This window comes from Lemur catta, chromosome 15 (assembly GCF_020740605.2).
Source record: "Lemur catta isolate mLemCat1 chromosome 15, mLemCat1.pri, whole genome shotgun sequence".
Classification (NCBI taxonomy): Eukaryota; Metazoa; Chordata; class Mammalia; order Primates; family Lemuridae; genus Lemur; species Lemur catta.
Window position 1 is genome coordinate 17,584,240 of NC_059142.1, and position 24,129 is coordinate 17,608,368.

At 53.2% G+C, this 24,129-nt stretch overlaps 1 protein-coding gene across 4 annotated transcripts in view; it reads right to left on the bottom strand.

Moving 5' to 3' along the window:
• Positions 1-24,129, bottom strand: part of ABR (ABR activator of RhoGEF and GTPase) — a 175,118-nt gene that overhangs the window by 62,343 nt on the left and 88,646 nt on the right. For 2 of the 4 annotated variants that reach the window (XM_045526195.1, XM_045526196.1), the window contains exons 3-4: positions 7,068-7,166; positions 1,005-1,190 (exon numbers count right to left, since the gene is read on the bottom strand). In XM_045526195.1, coding sequence (XP_045382151.1) covers positions 1,005-1,190; positions 7,068-7,166 — 285 coding nt within the window. Of the gene's footprint in view, positions 1-1,004; positions 1,191-7,067; positions 7,167-8,306; positions 8,608-14,899; positions 15,260-24,129 lie in introns of those variants that run through there. The other 2 variants (XM_045526197.1, XM_045526198.1) reach the window with 2 other exon arrangements.

Consider the following 24,129-nt stretch of genomic DNA (forward strand, 5'->3'; position numbering starts at 1 on the left):
CCATGGGACGAGGAGGGGGTGGGGTAGGGCTAGGGTAAGGCGGGGAGGCACCAAGGATGAGTCCAAGGCACCCACTGAGATAAAGACAGGAAGCAGAGCAGAAACTTCAGAGATGCTGAGTCCAGTTCTGAACATGCTGAACTTGAAGCCCAAGGAGTGTCCAGCAAGGTATTTCTCCAGCCTAAGCAAAGCCGAGCTCTGTCCATTCAACTGGTCTCAGGGCAGGGGAGGGGAAGGGGTTGTGCGCTCCCTGCTCCCCCAGCCACGCACACCCAGAGAACCGCACCCACCACCCACCCTCAGACTCCTTCCTCTCCTCCTGGGCTGTCAGAAGTTATGGTAGGAGAGCCGGGTGGGGGGCTCTGTGGGTCTGACCTGGGAGTCCCCCAGGGGCACACAGCCAGAGATAGAGGGGGGAGATTGCATCATGGAAGCCCTGGGAACCAGACGTCTGTGAGCATCTCCCATCACTCAGGCTGGACATTAATCCTTCCCTCTCCCGCCTTTGCCCTCCTCTGCGATGGTTGGGGGGGCTGGGCTTTCAGTGTCTTCTGCTCTGGGACCTCAGGGGAGGATCATTAGCTGACACAGTCTCCCATCCAACTGCTTCATTTTGCAGAGGCAGTGCTGAGATTCAGTGAATCCCCAAGGTCTCAGGTGAGCAGTCTTTGCCCCCCAACCAGGCACATGCCCCTCTGTCGGCTGAGGGACAGGGGACCTGAAGCCCAGCAGGGAGCCTTCATTCCAGCACTGGCTCCACGGTGCCCCCATGGGGAGGGCGACACGGTGCTCTCCCAGAAGCACCCGTGCACACAGCCTGCATCCGCCATCCCTAGAAGCACCCCCGGCGCTGCAGCAGGGGAGGCCTGGCGTCAAGGCACCAGGCCCAGGCGCCCCATAAAGAAGAGGCCCAGGCTTTCCTCCAGGACTCAGAGATAACCCAGGCCTCCAAGGAGGCCAAGAGGGCTGGGGCGACCAGTCCCCTCCCTCACTGGGAGACTCACCAGCTTCTGGAAGAGGTGGCCCATGGTGACCTGGCTGTCCCACTGCTGCACCTTGGGGCAGAGGTTGTCATAGAACTCCTTGTGGATCTCGTAGATGTCCTGGATCTTGTAGAAGATGGTCTCGATCTGCTGGATGGTGAGCACGGGCTGGGAGGTGGTGGCTGTGGCCTTCAGGGGTTTCATGGGCTGGGAGAGAGAGCAGAGGTGGGGGGTAAATAAGCCACTGTCAGCAGGCCCAGGGCAGATCGGGCACTGATTACCCTTCCCACCACGCGAGTCCTGCCTAGACAAGGCTACCAAAGGCAGAGCACCCGAAGTGTGGTCTGTATCAAGGAGCTGCTGTCACAGGCCCCAGCAGGCCACAGGCTACTGCAAGGAGAGGGATCCTACCAGGCCCAAGGGGTGGTGCCAGAGCACACCCCTGCCACCCGCCACTTGCTTGACCTCAACAGCATCCTGCCCACAGCCTATACTGGGTTTGCTTGTCAGTTTAACAGGATCCATGTCTTTCTTCCACAATGGCCTCATGTCCTGAGTCATAAGCTTCCTTGTCACACTTCAATGGAAGGGAGGGTTGATTGGGAACTCACCCCTTAGCTGTTTCCTTTCAAGACTCAGAGGGTAGAGTCTTGAGGAGACTCAATACCAGTCTCGGCTTTACGGATATACCAAGTTCCCATCACTTAGCACAGGGAGAGAAGCAGGTGGCACACATGCCCTCTCCTACTTTCCACACCAGTGGCAGACATCGCTAAGCGACCACGATGATCCTTTCCACTGAGCGTGGTTGTAACCTCAGACTCTGAATGCCCGGGTTGACATGAAAATGAAACCTATCTGTCTTCCCTGCTTGTTGGCACCAAGAGGCTCCAGGACCTGCAAGTGAAGAGGCTGAGGTGACAGACTGAGGACCTTCCTGCAGCACTGGCTGGGAGCTGGAGCCATCACCTTAACGCCCAGCACTGCGACTGTGGATAATGGGGCTTGGGTGCGTTTTCTTCAGTGTGATTCTCTGTGTTTCCTACATCACCTACCAGTAAATATTAAATGTGTGATTGGAAGAACCCGAAAGACGCCCAGACTGCAGGAGACAGGGTCTGGTAACCAGCCACACAGAGAAGGCATGGCGGGGAGGGCACGTTTGCCCGGATGAGAGAAGCCTGAGTCAGATGTGGTTGCTGTTCTTCATGTACCCGAGGGCCGTGTGGGAAGAGGCCACTTAGTCTGGGTCGCTCTGCGGACCCACAGGCAGTGGGGAAAAGTGATGGGGTCAGATTTGGGCTCACTAGAGCTGTCCTCCACTGTCTCAGATTAGGTAGTGAGCTTTCTGACAAGAGGAGCATGCTAGCAGAGAATGGGTGACTCTGCTGAAAATGCTGGACCGCAGGGGACACCTACACTGAGGGAGACCAAAGCTATCGCTGGCTCCCCCTGCACGATGACCACCAGCTTGAGACACCCGCGGCAGCCACACTTCCAGCCACGCTTCACTCCACCCTCCCGCCTGCCTCACTCCGATGGCGGAAGGGCCCAAGTCAGTCCAGAAGAGGAAGTCTCATCCACTCCAATACCCAGACAATGCTCCGACTTCTGGCTGCCTCATCTTCTGAGCTCTAAAAAGTCCAGACACAACAATGAGGGCAGGAAAAAGCAGAGCCCCTGCTTCTGACCCTTTCAGTGCTAGAACCAAGCGACCCTCAGCGTCCAGTTCTTGCTGAGGAAACAGGACGAGGTTCAACACGGTGCAGGCTAGGCAGCGTGGGTATGAGTCCCAACTCTGCCACGTAATAGTTGTGGGCACGTCACTTAGCACCTCTGGGCTTTTCTCTCTGGCAAGGGAAGGAGTGTCGCTTTTATGCCCATGCAATGATTTATTTGGCTTTCCCTGGAGGTATTTAGGCAGGGGGGTGATGGGGGTCCAGTTTTCTTTTTAGGAGATTATTTTTATGATCCATGATCTCTGCTCTTGAAAACTTTATCATTGATTTGGATGAAATGGACCAACACAAATGAAACAACTTAGTGGATAACGCTAGGGAGGCTATACCCAACTTGGACCATAATACCAACCACGTGGTTCCAAGGTTGTGTGGGAACAGCTCAGAGGGCTTCATGGAGGAGGTGGACAGGAACAGGGTCTTGGAGGTTGGGGAGGTCTGAACAGGTGGAAGGGTGCGGTGGGTAAGAACGCCAGGCAGGGCAACAGAAGGAACCAGGAGGCAGGACAAAGGGAATACTGCCCTCCCAAGCCCAGGGGGGTGGGTTGGGAGCGTCACAGTCTCCTAACACTCCGTGGAGGATACAGAGCCTGCTTCAGGATCAACATGATAGAGTTTATCCTTTCCACCTCTACGCAGGATCCAATGGAGGGGTACAAGTCGCCACAGAGTCCTACAACCACTAATCCTGTCCCTGCCCTGGTGCAATCCACACAGGAGAGGGAATAAAGGAAACAGGGAGGGAACAGTCCTGGGAAAGCAAAGGGGACAGGGTTTCTCGGAAACCACTGAGGTGGCGCTCATCTGCTGCCTAGGGAGACAGACACAGAGCTGTGCTTCCTCCTGAACCTCCCACTCTGTCTACAAAAGGGGAATAAATGACACTAGCCAGCAGCCAGTCACATGCATGGGGCCTGCACTTGGGGCATCAGAAGATTCTCATGACAGGGACCTTTGCTTTTGCTCCTGACTTCACTTCAGGGAGGAGAAAGAGCTGGGCGTGTGCCTTTGGCTGGCCAGACCTCCAAGGCAGTTATTTTCATCTGGTGAAGCTCCACACATAGGCCTCAGGGGCAGGAGGGACCCCCCGAAAGGAAAGGTGACCCATACTGAGCTTTGACCCAGCACCGCTATTCTGCCGAAGCACTAGCACACTGGTCACCCCTTGCCTCCTCTCCAGTCCTGCTGCAGAGGGCACGGGTGGCCCTGGCTCTCTATTTTATCAGGGGAGAATTCTTTGAGGACCCGAGTGACCTCAACCCTGGCTCTCGATTTCCCAGCCCCAGTGCTTCTCAGGAAGAGGGGCTGGTTCTGACTTGCCAGTGGGACTTCACACAGCCATTTGTCTGCTCTGTCCTCCAGCAACTGGCCTTTCTTTCGAAACAGGGGACAGAAATCTGCCCACTTCCTCCATCTCCTACCCCAGAAGGTCTGGAGGCTGCTGGGAACATTTGCAAACTCTCACCTGGGTTACTCCTCCCAGGAGCCCAGAGAGGAAGGTGTCATTAACCTGGTTTACAGATAAGGGGCCTGAGATGCAACAGGACTATGAACTCTTAACAGCCAGAGCAGCATCAGAGAGAGGAGGTCTGGTGGTGGCCTGGCAGTGGGAGGGGCTGTGGGCAATGGCCCCACACCCTTCGGTCCCAGTGCAGAGTCTGGCAGATGCAGAATTACAATGCATTTGGTTTTGTCTTCCTTCCTTAACCCCCCACCTCAGCACAGGCTCCCAGACTGCACTTGTAATCTGAGCCCACCCAGAACCCGGAGAGTTCCAGAAGATTACCAAACCTGGCCCCAGCCTGCAATGGGGCAGGAACAGAGGCTCCAGAGTGGAGTCCCTGTCTATACCTGTGTACACAGTCTTAGGTACACACCCTGCCCTTCCCACATCAGGAAGTGTTAAACTGAAAGCAGACAAGCAGAGCGAGCTGTGGGAATGGGGGAGGGAGCATGGAGGAAACAGATTTTGTTCTCCTCTGAGCCGGCCCCTTTGTCAGACCACCCTGAAGAGCAGAGGGTTTTAGCTCCCTGGCAGCTGAGAGGGGAGGGAGCGAGCTCAGGTCTGGAGGAGAGGAGGGAGGGCTTGAATCCCCAGCCCAGAGGTTTATCATCCGAGGCTTTGGTTGTGGAGGGTCCTGCCCCTCTTCCTGAGCCCTCCAGCCACAGCCTGGCCGCCCAAGTAGTCCCTCCCTCCCTCCCACCTGGGCTCCAGAAAGAACCAAGCAGGGGCCCCATGAACAAGCTGTGGTGGTGTGGAGGGAGTCACAGTTTTTGCCTTTGGGGCATAAACTGTTAGAAAGGCAAGGCAAGGAGGGGCTGTCTTGGCCCCTAAATCTGTTATCTCTGCCCAGATGAGGTGGCAGGTTGGGACCTAAGAGTTTCATGTCTGATGAGGACAGGTGCCAGGCCCTCCTTCAGGGCAAGGGTGTGTTGACAGAAACAAATAAGCCCTAACCTGTCTTCCCTCCCAGCCCTGGAGAGAATGACATTAGCAATTAACATTAGGCTCTGTTCTCAGAGCTTTACATGCAAATTCCTTTAGTCCTCACAACCCCATGAAGAGAGCAGTATTTGTATACCCAGTTTGCAGGTGAGAATAATGAGGCACAAAGGCTCATTCTCCTGCTGAAGGTCTAAAGCCAGTAAGCAGTCAAGCAGGGATGTACAGCCAGGCAGCCCGGCTCCTCTGCTAGAATGCCTTTCAAATACGCATCCTGTTAGTAACAGCAACCATGCTCCCTTTTTTGGTACAGCTATTCACAGCTTATAAGGTATATTTCACATATGTGTGACTGGCGGTCTGCCTGTCCTCCTTCCTCCAGCCAATATTTGAGTGCCTTAAGGACCTGGCATTATACGAAGTCCCAAAAGGATCACCTGATCTTCTCAACCCCATGAAGAAAGAGAGAAAAGGTATGGTATTATTCTCATCTTCAGGTGAGGAAACTGAGGCTCAAGGAGTTTATGCATAGCTTAACCAAAGCCAGTGGTTTTTGAACCCACAACATACGTAAGAAATAGTGGGGCCCAGTAATTACATACATATATGTACACACATACATGCACATACATGCAACAAACCAAAAGCTTCATGAAACAGTACCCTTACTATGTGTGATGCATGCCATTTTGTCTTTCATTCAATTTACGATGCTGGTTCAGCCCACTATACTGATTTCACAACCAACTGTACTAATTTCACAATCCACTAATGGGCTGAGATGCACATTTTGGGAACAGTGCAACAGCCTACTATTAATGGCAGAGTCAGGTCTCGCCCTGGTTCTGGCTGCAGACCAGAATCTTTATCCACCTGCCATTACTGTTCCTCACTTGGAAAACATCGCTGTGCATACCGATAAACTCCTGGTGAGATCTAACACTAACGTAGCCCGGAGTGTTGCAAAGTATCTTCACATTTCAATAGCCATTCCTTGGGTAATAAATACCAGGTCCCCTGGGACACTGAGAGACAATATTTCATGTCATAGCAAGTACAGAAACGTGTATCTTATAATTCTTGTGAGAATGAGTTTCCACTGATCCACACTTACTTATCTTATCCCCCTTTTTCTGATGATTATCTTATGTCTCACACTGCAAAACACCCAGAGGAAAGAACTTTATACACCACAATCACTCTGCATAATATCCAGACGCATCTAATAAGCACTTTCTTCCGAGGCAAAAACGTCCTACATCTGTGTAGTACTTTTATCTTTGGGAAACATTTTAATATTCCCCTCCCAATCTGATTCTCACAACAATGCCTCCGCTTTGGAAAGAAAATGGAGGCATCTCTACCAGGGGCTGAGGCTGGTCTAGTGCCTCAGAGCTATGGTGCTTCTCAAAGCAACATGGACAGCCTCGCACCTCACGTTTCCGGACACAGGGCTTTAGGACAGTGCTAACGGTCCACTTTCCCAGGAAGGAGGAAGGACTTGGACCAAGGATGACAAAGAGGTCTCAACTTGATTGACTGGTAGAGACTGCCCAGAACACAGCGCGGAGGTGGCGGCCAGGCCCCCTCTGGGACAGAGTGCTGTCATGGATGTGCCAGGGTGATGGGCAGGGGGTGTGTCTGCCATCCCTAACCTGGCTGTCCTTCTGCTCCTGCCTTTTCCAGAGCAGGGTAATGGAGAGATGGAGCCGAGAGGCACAAGCCCTTTCTGGCAACAACCCTGGCTGCCTGATGCCCAGCTATGAGCAGAGCAGCTGCAGACCGTCCACAGGGAAGGACTGAGGCAGGTCCCCATACCTCTCCAACTCCTGAAGCAGTTTTAGAGCGTGACATTGTCCACCGGGGGACCGGAAGGGGCCCCAGCGCATACGCTGTACTCACCAGCAACAAGGCTTCCAGCTGGTTGATGTAGATCTCTTCGCTGGCCAGGAACCCCGAGAGAACCAGCTTCCTCATCTCCAGGCCTTTCCCTGCTTCCACCTGTACCAACACAAACCCAAAGCCAACAGCTCATTAGAAAAGAGGCCACAATTTGGAGTGGCCTATGTCTGTTTTCTTGCCTTTTGTCTCTTCTTTTAACTCACACTTTCATAAGGAATAAAAGCCAGATATTATTATAGAAAATTTGGAATATACAGCAATATAAAAGGAAAAATACTCATATCCCTGCTGCTAACATCTTGCTTTGTTTCCCTCTCCACTTTTTCCCCACATTTCCTTATTTTATATCCATCCATCCATCCATTCACCGAGACAACCTAATAGTGGTGACAAGGTACAAGGGATCCACCCTTTGTCTGTTGGGCAGTTTAATGGGGTGGGGGTGGGGGATAAGGACATTTAGGAGGGAAAATCAGAGTCAGGACTGAGGCAGGGCATGGTCACAGCAGGGGCCCAAGTGTAAGTCTGGGGGACCGAGGGGGCTCCCAGAGGAAGTGATGTATAAACTGAGAGAAGTGGGGTACAGAGAATGGAATGGAAGTGGGCGTGGGAGCCCAGACTTGCGGCCTTCTAGCTACACTTTTGACTATACATTCCTTCCTGCCCCCAGGGGCTCAATCCCACAACAGAAGGTACAGGCTGTGGGCCCCTCAAACTTAGCTCCACACGCCCCCAGCACCTCCTGATCACCTGTGTAAGGCACAGACCCCAACTAGCCCCCTCCTCTCTCCAAAACTGCTGCCTTGTTGGCCTTGGCTGCCTGTCAACTAGCACAGTGCCTGGCACAGAGAGAGAGCACCCAAAAGACCTTCTTTAGTGAAAAGACTATATGTCATTCTTCTTGTCATCCAGGAGCCCTAAGTGTCACTCTTAGCCCCTTCTTCCTTCTCTCTCCCTCCCCTCTGCCACATTTAACCCCCAAGCCCTTCAAACTTCCTTGCTAATCTCTCCTACCTCCTGTTCCCTTCTGTTCCACCCTCCCCTCCTCTCTGCTGCGGTTTCTCCTAACTGACCTCTACCTCTCTCCCTCCCTCCTCCTTCCTGTCCACACACCGGAGCTGGATCAATCTGCAGAGAATGCACCTTCCCTGATGCTTGTCAAGGACCTAAGATTAATACTGCAAAATGTGATCATTTGGGGATTCAACTAGGTCATTTATTCATTCAACAAATACATACTGAATGCCCACCAGGCCTGTAGATGCAATGGAAACAAGCAGACAGTAGTTTCTGCTCTCGTGTGGTTTAGAATCTAGTGGGAGAGACAGACATTTAAGAAAATGAGTGAGCAAATATATGACCCTAAACTGTGACATGAGGTCCAGCATGTGCTTTACTTAAACACCTGCAGTGGCCCTATGTCTCTCCCTACCCTTCCCATCTCCCCACCAGCCATGAGGTCTCTTTGCCTTCCCAACATGCTAGGAGTGTTTGGCCTCTGACCTTTGGTTCTTGATATTCCTGCTGCCTAAAATGCTCTTGTCTAAATCCCACCTTTCCTTAAAGGCACCTCATTCCCTGCCCGGTGATTTCTGGAGGCCTTTGCAGCCCCCGAATCACACTCCTCTTCCCTGAGGCTGGCACCATGTGATACACCTAATGTTTACCAGGGCTTATGAGTCCTCTATGCTCTTGCCCCCCAAACACCCCATCCAGGTAGGTACTATATTTTATCATTATACAAAGGGAAACATACAAGACTCAAAAAGAGAGAAGTCACACGACCAGGAAGTGGCAGAGCTGGGATTCCACCCCAAGTCCTCCAACACCAAATTCCGCACTCTTCCATTGCTCTGATGATTTCTTCACTCCCCCATGCCTTTTTCAAGCATCAGATGCTTGTCTGGAATCTCAAAGAGATCCCTTTCTTCTTCTTTTTTATTTTTATTTTTATTTTTTTAGAGATGAGTATCTTGCTGTGTTGCCTAGGCTGGTCTTAAACTCCTGGCCTCAAGTGATCCTCCTGCCTCAGCCTCGCAGATAGCTGGGATTACCGGTGTGAGCCACCACACCTGGTCCCAGATCCTTTCTGGGTATCAAATGCACACCCTTAACATAGGCTGGGAGAGACAATGAGACCATCAGACACCCATAAGCCTGAGAAGAGCTGCTTTCCCCCAACTGGATGACCTGTCCCAGTGTGTTCTCATCAGCTTTCCCAGGTGCACATTCTTCCCACCTGGTCCCCAGGTGAGGCGCCTTTGCCTCCCATCAGCAACCTGGATGGCAGATCTGTGCTGGAAGCTGCTGCCCCCAAAGTCTCTAAAATGTTATTAATATCTGATCCTGGGGTAGCTATGTTACCCTATATGATAAAAGGGACTCTGTAGATACGATTAAATTTGAGATAGGGAGATTACCCTGGTCACCCAGGAGGGCCCTATATAATCATAGGGTCCTTGCAAGAGGGAGGCAGGAAGGTCAGAGTCAGAGAAAAGATGTTGTGACAATGGAAGGGGAATGCTACGCTGTTAGCTTTGAAGACAGAGGATGAGGCCATGAGCCAAGGAATGCGGGGGCCTTTAGCAGCTGGAGAAGGCAAGGAAACGGATTCAGTCCCCTAGAGCTTCCAGAAATGACCAGCTCTGCTGACCCTATATACAGACTTGTGTAAATGAGGATAAATTTGAGCTCTTGCAAGCCATTACATTTAATGATGATTTGTTTCGGCAGCATTAGAAAACCAATGTAGACTCCAAGCTTTAGGGAAAGACAATAGTTATTTATCAATGACTTCATAAGTACCAGGAACTGTACTAAGGGCTTCTCATGGGTCAACTAGTTGGAATCTCACAATCTGGTAGGTTAACCCCCGAGGGGAAACTGCCAGCTGCCTGAACGCAGCCTGGGGCATATCCTTGAGGAACAGATCAGAGCTTGGAGCAGGGCCCCCAGCCCCACCCCCTTGAGGTCAAACCCTAGGTGGCTTCCCCTTGCTGCCCAGGCCTGACAAATGGGAACGCAAGCTCCACGCTGGGGGTTAGTGCTCCCCTACTGCGCCCCACTCCCCAGCTGTTCCCTGCTAACCAAGGATTTGCCTGAAGGCTTGGCAAACACCCTCTAAAGGAAGTCACTTGGTGGCACACTGAAAAATGAACTGTAGAGCTGGTTGGACCAGGATGGGGTGAAGAACTGGTGATCTGCAGGCCCAACCACAAGCCAGCCTTCTTGTCTCCTGGCATGACCACGGACCCCTCAACCCTGGCATGGTCCATTTCAGCCCTCCCCTCCGGACTGCCATCTCATGATCCAATCTTGAAGGACTGGTTTTGAGGAGAAGACAGCTCAGGAAGACCTATCCCCGCCCAAAAGGCAATAAAGAGTCACCCCCAGGAGTCCCCACTCTGGGCCACATTCACTCTGAAGTTCTGGCCGGGATGGGAGTGAAGGTGTCAGAGAGCTTAAAAATGTGGAATTAAATGTGGTGCATTTTACTAACAGGAGGTCTGTTGCTCAGTTACCACCAAAGACTTCTTCCTTCTCTGCTTTGCTTTCCTCAGACCCCATATAATCCTGGTTTAGAACTGTCTGGAAATTCACAATTTTTTTCAATCCTTGTGGGCCTATTCTTGTCTCAGAAAACACCAGGACTCCACATTCATCCATCCACTCCCCGCTATGTGCCGGGCACTGGAAATACGAAGATGAAGGAGGTGGTCTCTGCCCCGCCCAGAATCCCCATGTCAATTCTTTACAGAGTTCAGGGCCCCCCAGCCTCTGCCACGCTGCCCGCCAGCCCCAAGCACGGGGAAGCTGCCTGTCCCTACTGCCTCCACGGGCAGAACTCAGCCCCTGCTGGGCTCGTTCATCCATCCTTGGCATTTTACCAATCTGCTAGGCTGAAAGTTTTTCAGCTTGAAGCTGCCAAATCAAAGATGTCAGGTCACTCTGGTAGGGGCAGTATCTACAGATAAGGCTTGGCCAGCTCTGGCTGGGTGTTTCAGAGAGTTTAGAGGCTAAATAAAGCCTCTAAAGATTTGGTTCTAGGCCAAGCCAAGACAAAATCTCTCCAGGAGCCTTGATCTCCTTCAAGACAACAGTGAGGACTGCCTTTCTGGCTTGATCTCCTCCAAGACAACAGGCAGGGCCGGCTCTTTGGCTGCGATTCAAAGCTACGGAACAAGCAGCAAGGGACTGAGACTCCTCGGAAACAACAGAATTTGGCTCATGGGCCACACTGCAGGATCTGCTCAGAGTAGAGGCCTGGGGGTTGTGCCCATGGCTGGGGTTTTATACCTACACCAAGCATCAGCCCCTCCCGAGCTGAGGCAGTGCAGGGACATCCAGAGACTTTCTCTTCTTCCTAACAGGAGGCACTGGGAGGTCTCTATCAGCTACTGCCTCAGCAGAATTTACAGCAGAGAGGACAGGAGCAACCATGGGGGAACCAAGACCAAATTCCGGCTGCCCTATTCTGAAGGGTGGATCCCCATATGCCAGGCTCCCTGCTGCTGTCTAAAGTTTTAGGCAGGCCCCAGGGGGTCCAGGCAGTGTTTAGAAATTTCAGTTATTCATATCCTACCTTTACTATTTTGCCATACTCATACACTACTAATATTATTTACTTAATATTTTCTTTACAATTGACTTTTTAAAAAACACCGTCTTATCCTAAGCATTATATTTGTAATCACAAGAAAGATATGCAAGTCATATTTTTTTCTAATGTACATTAAAATATATACTTAACTACTAAAGTGCAAAATAAATATCCAAGTGCCACCTAAAATCATCTCTTAAATCACCACATGTGGCCCACACTTTGGAAAACACCCACATGGGGGACACAGGCATGGCCACTGCTTCATGGGGAGGAGGCAGAAGAGCCCTGGGCAGGTGAAACAGAAATACAGACGTTTCAGGCAATCCATTAAAAACTGGCACAGAATCACACCTGAAGGGTTAATCTGCATTACAAAAGGGTTTTTTATTCCTGACAAATGAGTTCCTTTAAATAGCAGCTGCTACAAGGCCCCCATCAGCCCTGCATACTTTTAAATAGAACTGTATGAAGGATTTTTTTGGAAAGTGTACACCGTTTTACAGATGGGAGGTGATGCTGCTGTCAGTATTCTCATCGTTAGTTTGTAGATCAAAATTCCTCAAAGGAAGTCTGGGTTTAGAGATGCAGTAAACTTCAGCTACAGCTCTGGACAAAACCACTACCAACTTCACATCTATCCCCCAGGAAGATAAAGCATCTTGGAAATTACACTAAAAATGGGATTGATTTATAGGACTGGCATTTGGGCATATGCTCAGAACACAACTATTATTAATATTTAAGGTAAGTGCCCCTGAAGTAAAGTAATAGGAAAGACAGAATTGTCTTGGATTCCTGCCAGTGGCCAAGGAGTGTGCCAAGACTACTGGCAGCCCAGGACAAGAGTGCACCGTCCAGAAATGCCCCTCGGCCGTGCACGTGCGTACACGCATATGCACACACACGTGTGTACTCACACACCCTGTCTATCCCTCACTCACCTGGAAGTGGTCTCTCCTCCTCTGAATTTGGTTCCTTTTTATCAGAACTCTTTGCATGGCCCTGACTACTTTTGCACTATATTCCTATTGCCTGCGTACTCGCCCCCTTGCTCTGAACTCCTTATGAGGAAGAACCATGCCTTGCTCATTTCGTCTTCTCTACAGCGACAGGCAGAGTGCTCTGAATAGAACACACCTGACAGGTTTGTTAATGATGAATCAATCATTCCCACCTTTCTGCAGCCACTTTGCTTGTCTTCCGTCTCTGAGGCCAAGCCTGGTAGAGGAGGAGGGTATTCTAGGATGAGACAGGGAGCTTGGATTCCCCCAACACTTAGGCAAGGTCCCCTTCCCCCATGCTGGAGACAAGTTGAAGAACACTGTGGCAGCAAAGCAGAGGGGAAGACTTCATCCAGGTGCTCATGGGGACCTGGGAGGAGTGGCATTTTTAGGTATGATGCGTGTCCAGGCCCCCTGGCATCCACGTGCCACCTCCTTAGAGCACCTCTGAGATGGAACAAGGCCAAGGACTTGGTACACCTTCATGAGCCCCAATGGGCCTCATTCATTCTGCAAATTCTCAGTGGCACCATCCACACACCAAGCACTGTGCGGTGTTTAGCAATGAATACAACGTGGCCCTTGCCCTCAAGGAGAATAGGACATAACTAAGAAGGCAGATGTCTAGAGTTCCAAGCAGAATGAAATGTGGGCTGAGACTGAGGTATAAGCCAGAGTCCAGAGACATGGCGGGCCCATGAGGCAGCTATGGGTGGGCCCCCATCTGTGCCGGGGAGGGCTTCTCAGAGTAAGCCCATTAAGAACCCCACATCCCACCCATCCCACACACTGCTTAGCTCCCAGCCAGTGCTCATGGCTCATGAGCAGACTTTTCCCATCCTGTTCCTGGTGGGGAGGCTGGTCAGACTTAAGAGCAGAGGCCTTCGTGGGCCTACTGAGAGATGTGACTTACCCCCAGCGCTCCAAGCCAGCACCAGATTGGAGAACAAGGGGTGGGGGGCCAGGGGCCAGCCACTGCCAGCCTCCTGCTACAGCGGCTCTCCACTCCCCACCCCAGCCTGCAGCCACTGCTCCACCCAGACTCCGTGCATCAGCCATCTACCATGGATCTGCAGTCTATTTTTACCTCCACTAGCTCCTCCTCAGAGCCACACTGTAGTGAGGGCGGGGCAGGGCTGTGATCCTCATCTTCCATGAGGAAAGGAGAGGCTCAGAGAGGCTTAGGGACAGCCTCCCATCCCCAGCAGTGCTCTGTGTGCCACGCCCTCTAGGGCCACAGATGGGCACTCTCTGCTGGGCAGCCTGGCTTGGCAGTCTGCAAACTCCCTGTCATCCATCTGTTCTCACTGGCCCTCCTTCTAGCCACAGAACAGAGAGGGGCTGAGCAAAAGTCTGAGGTTAAAGCCTGTAGAGGTGGATCCAAGAGAGATAAAGGAAGAACTGTGTGGTGTGCCATGCTAGACTCAGAGCTGGCTTGGTTCCAAGGGGGGAGCCCTGCGCCTGGGGAGGGGGCAGAGAGAAGGCAAGGGGATTAATGCATCCACTCCCCTCCTGTTCTACCTCGACAGGACAGAATTGCTGCAGAGAATGCGCATGGCCCCAGAGTGGGTCCAGCAGATGCTTCCTGCCTGTTCCCACCTTGGCTGCCCACCTGGCACCTGCCTCAAAGCCAGTTGTTACCTCCCCTCCCTTCAGCTGATCCAATTCTTTCCATTGAAGGAAGCTCAGTGACCTCTGGCTCTTGACCTTTCCTAATGTTCTCTTGCCTCAGCCCCAATACACCAAGTCTCCAGTGTCCTCACTAGGAAGAAGGGGGCTCCTTTGGCCCCTACTTCATCAGTGTCCATATCCTATGGATGCCACGGAAACAATGAATTATTGGCCACCGGTTTCAAGTCAGTCAGCTCCTCTGAGGACAGCAGGCTCACCCCACTGACATGCCCACCAGGTGACTCATGTCACTGTCAGAGAAAGCCCTCAGCACAGCTGGCCTGGGGAAGGCCGGCAGCCACTCCCCCTGAGGACAACTGGTCCAGGAGAGGCAGGCACTGCTCCTCTCCCCCAGGAACAGCTGCCGGTGGGCACAGCCCCTAGCATCCCCTCGCAGGCAGGCACGCGCCAGCCCCGCTGGCTGAGTGCGGGGCTCCCCCTCGCCCACGAGGTCTGTGCACGAATCAGCCATTTCTGCCCGCACACTGCTTCGGCAGCGAGCGCTGCCAGCCCTGCCCCCTCCCCGACAAGCATCCAGGGCGTGTCACGGTTCCCACCTTCACAGCCACCAAGAAGGGGGACCCTGAGCCGGGGCTGGTCGGGGTTCCCAGCTCGCACTCCTCCAGGAGAAACACATCTTCATCCTCCAGAACCTTGTCCAAAAAGCCTATTGCCTCCTCTTCCTCTTCCATGGCAGCCGGAGCCCGCGGAGGGCAAACAGGAAGCAGGGTCCACGCAGCAGCAGCAGCCGCCGCCGCCGGCGCCGCGCCGCCCAGGAGGCAGGCGGGCGGGCGGGGAGGGGAAGCGCGCGGGGCAGGCCTACACCAGCACGCTGGCCTCCCCGGAGTCCGTCCTGGCACCTGGCCACGGGCTCCCGATGAAAGGCTCCATTATGAACCTTTTCCTGCTGCCGCTTTCCAGCCCTCCTGCGCGCGGGCCGCGGGCCCGCCTCCCGCGTCCCCACCCCGAGAAAGGGGAAGCGAGGCCTCCGGGCAGCCCCTGCCGGCCGGCTGGCCGGCCGCCTCTCGCGGGGAGCTCGGCCGCCGCCGTCGCAGGGATGTCACCGAGGCGAACGCGGCCGGCGGCGCCGCAGCCAGCGTCCTCCGCGGCCCTCCGGGGTGCGCGCGGGTCGGCCGGGCGCAGGCGGGGCCCCGCGGCCGCCGCCCTGTACCCCGCTCCGCTCGCCGCGGCCGCCCGCCCCCCGGGCTCGGGCTCGGTCCGGGCGCCCCACAGCCGCGTCCCCGGCCCCACAGAGCCCGCCCTTTCTGGACTCCGAGGTTCGCGTTTGCTGCTCTCAATACACAGGAAATGCACGTCTTGACTTGCGAGGTGGAGCCGCTCGTTCCCGCTCTGTGGTCACCGGGCGAGCGGCTGGCGGAGGCTTCTGGAGCGGAGGAGGGAGGGAGGAGGCCGCAGCCGGGCCGGGCGGGCGCAGGGGGAGGTCTGCTTCCCAGAGACAGGCCTTATTTACAGCTCGCCGCGAGCCGAGCCGGAGCAGGCGAGCGGGCAGGGGGCCGACAGAGCAGCTTCCCCGCGCAGCCGCCCCCGGAGGCTCCCTGGAAGCCTCGCCAGCCCGAGCCCCCTTCGCACCTCGGCCTCAGGCTCCAGCACCTTTGCGGATGGGCGGCCCAGGCCTGGTGAGAAACCACAGCTGCCATCCCCAACACGGCTGAGTGAACAAGGCTTTGTAAAAGAGAGGCCGGCCCTGCCTCGCCCCAACAGGCGCACAGTGCCAGCCGGGGTCCCCAGCCAGAGGAGCAACATCCCCACTCCCAGATGCTGCCGAGACTAACAGTACCACCCCCCTGGAGCAGAGTCCCCTCAAGAGAGCCAGGCCCACAAGGTGAGGGAACACATGATCCAGGACAGGTACCATCGCTGGCCCTGCCTGCTCTCAGCCTGCTTCCCTGGGCTTCTTCCACGGTTACAGAATCTAAATTCACCCAGAGAGTGAAGCTCACGTCTCGCTACCTAGTACTGATCCTGAGATGCACATGCCCCTACTTTCATGGGGGAGAAGTCTAAGGGCAGCACCTAGGAGCAAAGAAAGCTCTTTCACAACACAACACCCAGGGCAAAGGTGGCAAAGGTTGCACACCCATGAGGCTGCAGGTGCTGTAAACCAGTGAAGTCAGCCAGGTAGGGAGGGACTGGGTGAGCTGAAGACACCACTGCTCAGCTCCAGCTGACGGCTGCCCAAGGCAGTGCAGGCTCGATGTTGCCTGATCTCTGATTGTTCAAGAGAAGCTAGAATCTGGATTCTTACATGAAATCTTCTGATTTTAAAAGGATGGCAAGTCATTTACATTTTTTTAAAAGTGCAGTCTAAATGAATCACATCTGTGCCCTGAATTAGGCCCACAGACCAGGGGACTGCCTTTCTGCTTGCAGCTGGTTGTTTCTTTGGGAAGGTCAGGAGGGGAGTATGTGGGTGGGCGTGTGTGGTGGGAGTTCCCTGAATATCCCCTCTGTCCCACTTTCTCACTGGACCTGGCATCTTGGAATCAAAGTCACCTTCACACACAACCGACCCACTACTTTTCTTTGTAAACCTGTATAGTAAGTCCAGGTGATGCAGTGTCCGAGGCTGTCCATCAACGCCTCCTGTGTCTAGCACCAGCCTCGCACGCACATATCACATTTCTTGTCAGATGACAACCGTATGGCCACAGGCTAAAGAGTCAAACTGTCAAACTGTTTCCAAAGGAGGGTCCACTGTGCACCATCCTGAGCCCACGTGGTGCCATCTTCTCTCTGCTCCACTGGGCACCTCAGCTGAGACCAGGGCCCTTTATTGAGCCTCCAAGCTGGGTGGAAGACTGGGAGGAGAGAGGAGGACAAGGAAAAGAATGGACGTGGTTTCTTATCCCTACTCCCTCCAAAATTCTGTGGAAGCTCTTGCCATTCCATTAGCAGCAGAGAACCTGCCTTCACTCAAGACAGGCCCCATCCTGCTACCAAAGCTGAAACACAGACCAAGGGATTTGGGGTGGGCTCTCTGGGGCCCCAGGGCTAACAGCCTTTGGTCCCAGCAGGGTTCAGCAGAGGCACACCCCTGTCCCCCTGCTCCAGTCCCCGGTTTTCCCCTGTCCCTGCCCTGACTAGGTTATAAATAGCCCAGGCACATCTGAAGGGCCTTTTCAGCCACAATTCCTCATTTGGTTTGGGCGGGTGAGGCTGTTCCCAGGGCTTGGGAACAACCGGGCCTGGCATTCCCCAGGGCACAAGTGTGCCAGCTCAGGGCCCTGTGCCACAGGTTCTTCTGTCTCCCGCCCTGTGGCTCCAAGTGCATGGCTGGGCTGCCCACACGGGTCAGACAAGCAGGCGGCATGCAAGAAGGACCTAAAACCCCAAGGGTCCCTCCTGTGTCCCTTCCCCCACCCAAGAGAACATGAGGTGCCTTTAGAAGTCTCCTGGAGCATCTCTCATGGCCTTACCCAGGACGGTGAGATCGACACCCACTTCTTCCCTAAAACCCTGAACCTCACAGAAGCTGCTCCCCGAACATCCAAGGCATTTCTCCCCACCCCACCCCAGTTGGCTGGAAATTCCAATGAGTAACTCAAATGCCCCCTCCATCGGACAGAGACTCCACTCAGGCCCTCAGTCGTCCCCCTGGAGGGGAAGTGACTCACAAGTCCCATGGTGTCCCTCCTTTCCCTTACAAATGCCCTGAGCCAGCCCTGGACCTGAGCGTCCTCCCTGTGTCCTCCACATTGCCTGCTTCAGCCTGCTCCAGAGTGCCCCCCAGATTGCCTTATTCCAAAGCCAGAGCCTCCCCCTCCCACCCCCTGGCCTCTGCAGCCTGGACTTCCTCAAAGCCCTCAGCTCCCATGCCCATGCAAGTGCTACTTCTGACAACTCTCGGGTTTAGGGTGGCCCTTCTTTCTCCTGCCTCCTGTAAACGTGGGCATCACCCACTGGGCCCCAGGCCTCGGCCCTTGTTCTCTGCCCTTGGAGAACTCATCCCTCCTCACTTCCAGCCCAATGGCAACCTGTCACCATCTCCAGGTGTTTTGCTGGGTTCTAAGTCTGACACCTACACTGTCTGCTGGATCTCCTCATTTGGAAGTCCCCAAAACAGCCCACATACCTGGACCCAACGACCCTTCCTCCTCCTTAGCCAGCTTCCCCTTCTGCCTTCTCCGCTTCTCTTAGTGGGGCCACCATCTTGTGACTCTTCCTTCCCTCAGTCCCCACATCCCTTTTACTAAGTCCTTCAGTTCTTCCTTCTTTTCCTTCTCCAAAGCCACCACCCCAACCAACGTTTGCAGCATCTGACACCTACACAGCCACAAGAACATTCTACTTTGACTCCTGATCTTGCCTGTCCATCTATCTGTTCATTCATTCGCTCGTGCATACCCAGAGAAGGCCTGGCATGACAGACACACAGATCTGTGAGACAGGGCCCTTGACATTAGTGGTTCTTGATCTGCTAGGGGTGAAGGACGTACGAACAAACGAGGCAGCGTCCTCATTTATCAGCCACAGTGGGAACAAAGGACAAAGGCACTAACCCTGCCTGAGAGGCAACGCTTCAGAGGAGAGTGGCTTCTGAGCAGTGTCTGGAAATGAGGAAGGGTTTCCAGGCAAAGGGAGGAAGCCTAAAAGGAAAAGGCTAGAGGACAGAAGAGAAAAGGGGCAGGAGATGAACTTGGAGAAGTGGCCTGGAACAGCACTGGGGAGGGTGAGGGGCATGAACTCCTCCATGGGCAATGAATGGGGCACCCACGGAGATTTCTGACACCCACCAAATCCACATCTCAAAGTCTCCAGTGGGTTACTTCCCACAAGTGGCTTTCTCCTACCCTCATCCTCCAACCCCTCATTCCCTTACCCACTCAATCAGCAAGTATTGATCAGTTGCCTACAATGCATCAGGCACTGTGCCAGCATTCAGAATGCACCAACAGGGGACAGTATGCCTACCTCCGTGGAGCTGATGGTCCCAGGGGCAGACTGACCACTGTGATTAACTCCTGGGGCAGTGCCAAGGGAGGGGCAGTGCCAGGGAAAGGGCACAATCTTAGAGCTATGCAGTTGAGGAACAACTCTTCTAAAAAGGATAACATGGAAATACCTATTGTGATTTTAAATGTTCACACCTTCTGACTCAGCAATTCCACTCGAGGGAAAGTCTCTGAAAAAGCATTTCTATAAGGGCACAAAGATATATGTACAAAGATGTTCACTGCAGTGATATTTATACCAGCAAAAGACTGGAAACAGTCCAAATATCTATCCAAGGGGATTAATTAAATGGTTTATGGTACATCCATACAATGAAATACTGTATACAGTCATGAAGAGGAATGCGGTAGATCTTTAATCACTGGTATGCAAGATGTCTAAGACTCATTAAGTAAAACAAGAGCAGGCCAGGCACGGTGACTCATGCCTGTAATCCTAGCACTCTGGGAGGCCAAGGTGGGAGGATCATTTGATGCCAAGAGTTTGAGACCAGCCTGACCAAAAGCGAGACCCTGTCTCTACTAAAAATAGAAAAATTAGCTGGGTATGGTGGTGTGTGCCTGTAGTCCCAGCTACTTGGGAGCCTGAGGCAGGAGGATCGCTCAAGCCCATGAGTTTGAGGTTGCTGTGAGCTAGGCTGATGCCACAGCACTCTAGCCTGGGAGACAGAGCAAGACCCTGTCTCAAAAAACAAACAAACAAACAAAAAAAAAAACCAAAAAACCAAGAGCAAACTACATAATAGTATCAATAATACAATCCCCTTTAAAAAATATATGTGTATAGTTTATACACGGAAGAAATAAGGAGAATCATACAATCAACTCTTAGCAGAAGTTCTTTCTCTAGGATGCAAGTTGAGGGGACTTTCACTTTCTACATTATGTATTTCTACAAGATTAGAATTTTTAGTGATGCAATAGGAGAAAATAAGTGAAAAAAAGAAGTGTGGTAAGTGCTACGATTGGGAACACAGACTGAGCTCTGAGGGCACAAGCAACAAAGGGGGAGTCACAGGAGCCTCTCTGGAGGGGGTGACATTAAAACTCAACCTAAACATGAGCAGGTTAGCCATGACAGTGGGGCTGGGAGATCAACAGGAAAGAGACTGCGTGAGGCACAATGAAATGAACTTGGTCTGGCTAGAGGGCAGCGAGTGTTCATTCAACCAATATTTACTGAGCACCTACTGCGTGCCAGCCACAGTTCTAGGCACTGGGGACTGCAATGAGCAAAAGTTGTTATAAAACCAACAAAATTTCTCTCTTCTGGAGCTCACATTTTAATAGGGAGCTGGCCATGAGGCTGCAGAGGTAGGTAGGAGTCAAGTGGTCAGGTCAGGCAGGGCCCTGACAGCTATGGTAAGGGTTTGGATTTTACCAACTAGGCAAAGAGATGGTACTGAAGGGTTTTAAGCAGGGAGTGATGTGACCATTCCTTAATGCGTCCCTCCCACTGACATCAGATTACTCTTTCTGAAACACTGCTCACTCTGTGCCCACAGGAAGCCACTAAGTCAGCCCAAACAAGGGCAGTGTGGCTGATGACTCAACCGATCACACTGCTGATAACCTCAGCAAGGGCCAGGCACATTCTCACCTCCAGGCCTTTGCTAGTTGCAGTTCTTCAGCTGGAAGCATCTTCTCCCTCCACTCTGCTTAGCCCTGGCACTCCCGACTTTCTCGGCAGAAGCTCAAGCCCCACCTCCCAATCTGATGGAGCTCAGTAGATCTTGGGCCGATGAGAAATGACTCTGAGGGGCCAGTGCCAGGGCAGGCAGAGCTGCTATAGCTGCAGATGGAAGCAGATGCATCATCTCCCCAATAACTTTACTCTTCTCTCTGCTTCCCTTTCTCTGTGATAATAGAAGTTACTCCAGAAATCGTACACAGAGTTCAACTCCATAAAGCAAATGTTAGGTATGAGCCAGTGCGTGACACTGCTTACACAGTAAAACAAATGAACAAAAACAAAACTCCCCTGGATTCTGGATTTGAATCCTCTGCCTTCTGCCAGCTGTGTGATCTGGGCAAGTCATTTAAGGTCCCTGTGCCTCAGTTTCCTTGTCTGTAAAATGGGGATAATTGTAGCACCAACTCTAGGGTGGCTGTAAGGACTAGTACACGTAGCGCAGTGCCTGGCGCATGTTAAACCTTCTCTGGCACCAGCTGTTCTCTCCTTTGGCAGGTGTGTGTTGGGGGTCAGAGGGGAAGCCCTGGCCCACTCCCAGGCTCGCCTCCTACCTTGCCCAGTGAACCCAGTGCCCCACCTATCCTTTGCTGTTGGTTCCCCTTAGCCCTGGGATCCTCTATCATGTGACTGGTTTCTGAGGAACCATCCACCCCACCTGAACACCTTGACTGATCTTCCCTGGGAGACCCTGTAAGCCTTCTGGGCATTTCCACTCACTAAGTATTTTCTGAGCACCTACTTTTTCCCACTTAGTAAATGCCAAATGTCCCCTGGGGGACCTCTCCAGCCCCTGGAACTGCTGTTTTAGACTCTCACCTTTCTAACCTCCTTCTAGACCAGTAGTTCTCAACCAGGGGCAATTTGCAACCACCCAGGAGACATCTGGCAATGTCTGCAGACGTTTTTTGGTTGTCACAACTTGGGGGTGCTGCTGACACTCGTGGGTGTGGGCCAGGGATGCTGCTAAACATCTACAACGTGCAGGCCGACTCCCCACGACAAAGAAATACCTGCCATTTCCAGGACACGAAGCCTGCTCTGAACATACTCCGGAACCAGAGCTGGCTCTCAGGAGGGAGGCGGGGTGAGCGCTTACCAGTGCCAGACACAGTGGGCCGAGCACCCTTTCAGCTGTGCTTCCCTTCTTCCTAAGCCCACAAACCTCAGGTAGGGGTCAGTGTCCAGCAAGGTGGGCTCAGGGCTTTCAGGGGACTTTTCACAGTGGGGAGTGGGAGGGGCAAATGGTGGCAGAGAGAGAAACGGCCCAGATCAAGTCTAAAGCTCTTTCCCAGCCACTGCGCTCTCTTCTTTGTACCTCTCTCTTCCCCCTGAATTCCCTACCGTGGTGCCCTCCGGAGGGGCCTTCACCGTGCAGGGATGCTGCTGGGAGCCAAGCCACCCCCACCAGGACTAGTGAGAGGAGGGGAAGGCCCAAGAGTAGCCAGAGCAAGGGGCCCACGAAAGAACTGGGGTTCACATCCTGGGAGACTCAAATGCAACTATCACCTCGGGAGCAGGTTGTGTGGTGCAGCACCAAGCACCTTCAGTTGTTTACACCACTTGGTCCTTGAAGCAATGCTTCCAGGTAGGACGTACTGATGCCCAACTGTAGTTGAAGGGACTGAGGCTCAGCAGGTTGCCCAAAGTCACACAGCCAGAAAGAGGTAAAACAAGGACGAAAATGCTCATGTTCTGAGAGGTGGCAGAGGGCAGTGGTTACGAGCGCCCCACCACTTACTAGCTGTGGGACCTTAGGCGGTTTATGTAACCTCTTTGCATCTTAGTTTCCACATCTGTAAAATGGGGCAGTAATGGTGCCGGCCTCGCCAGGCTGTGGCGAGGACTAAATGAGCTGATGTTTATAAAGCACCATAACAGTGCCTGGCATTGAGTAAGTGCTATGAAAGTGCTTCTAGTCTTTCTTTTCTCCCTGTTTCCAAGAGCATCTTTCATGTGAAAGAAAAACGCTCTGGCCTCACTAGCACCTACTAGTGGAGAAACGAGGTGACAATGACCAAATAACGTCTGTAGGACAAGAGCCTACGGGTTAGTTCTCTGCAGCCCTTCTGCACCCAGAGACAACACAAAGTCCAGCTCTGTCCTCAGGTGACTCACCTCTGTGTGGCCAAATACCTGTGAGGACACTCCTAATGACTTTCATAGCACTTGCTTATTTGGGCCAGTCGCTTCTGTCTCTCTCCTTTCCCAGATTCCAGGGCTCCAGGGGCAGAGAACGGGTCTGGACCTTCCTACACACAGCGCCTGGGACCTGCAGGAGATCAGCTGACCTTTACTGAATAATGTTACTCTGTGAGTGGCCTTATTGGCAGATGTGAAATACATTAATGAACCATGACCCCAGCACACTAGCAGGGAGAGCTGAGAGCTACAGGGATGAGCCAGGCCAGGTGTGGTTAATCAGGGAAGACAGCATTGGGGGGTGAGCAAGATTCCAGCCAGGTATGAACTAGGGATGGGTCAGAGAGGACAGGAAGAGCCAGCTACAAAAGGGACTGAGGGTCACAACCAAGGCACGGTGGCTCCCTGCTTCCTACTTACCTCCTTCCCAACCTGGACAAGCCAAGGGGCCACCCTGACCCTTAGTGTCTTCATCTACTAAACAGGAGAGGGGCTCCCCCAGTGGCTGGAGGAGTTAGGTGGCAATGAAGCCCCTGGGCTCCTAGTACACACCTGGCACATAGGAGGATCCAGTTAGTGTTCTTCTCTTTGCAGCAGGGACCAGAGATCCACACAGGGGAGAAATGAGGAGGCTGGCTGCCAAGTCGAGGAGGGTGACAACTTGAGGAGATCACGTCCCTGACTGCACCCCGGGCACCCATGACGCAGCCCACCCAGGCCTTGAACACAGTCTCTAGAGAGTGGGGCAGGATGCAGCCTCAGAAGCTCCCGGCTCCCCACATGGCCTTCCCATCCACCTAGAAGCAACCTCTTGGCTTTGCAACCTCAAATCCCAAGCCCCAAGCCTCCACAAGGGACCAAGAAAGGGAAGAGGGGCAGCGACTCTTCCCAGCTTTACCTGCTGGGACTGCACCTGCCCTCCCTTCCTCCTGACCGGCCATCCCAGAACTACTTGGTTCAGTTCCACAAACACCAGTTGAGA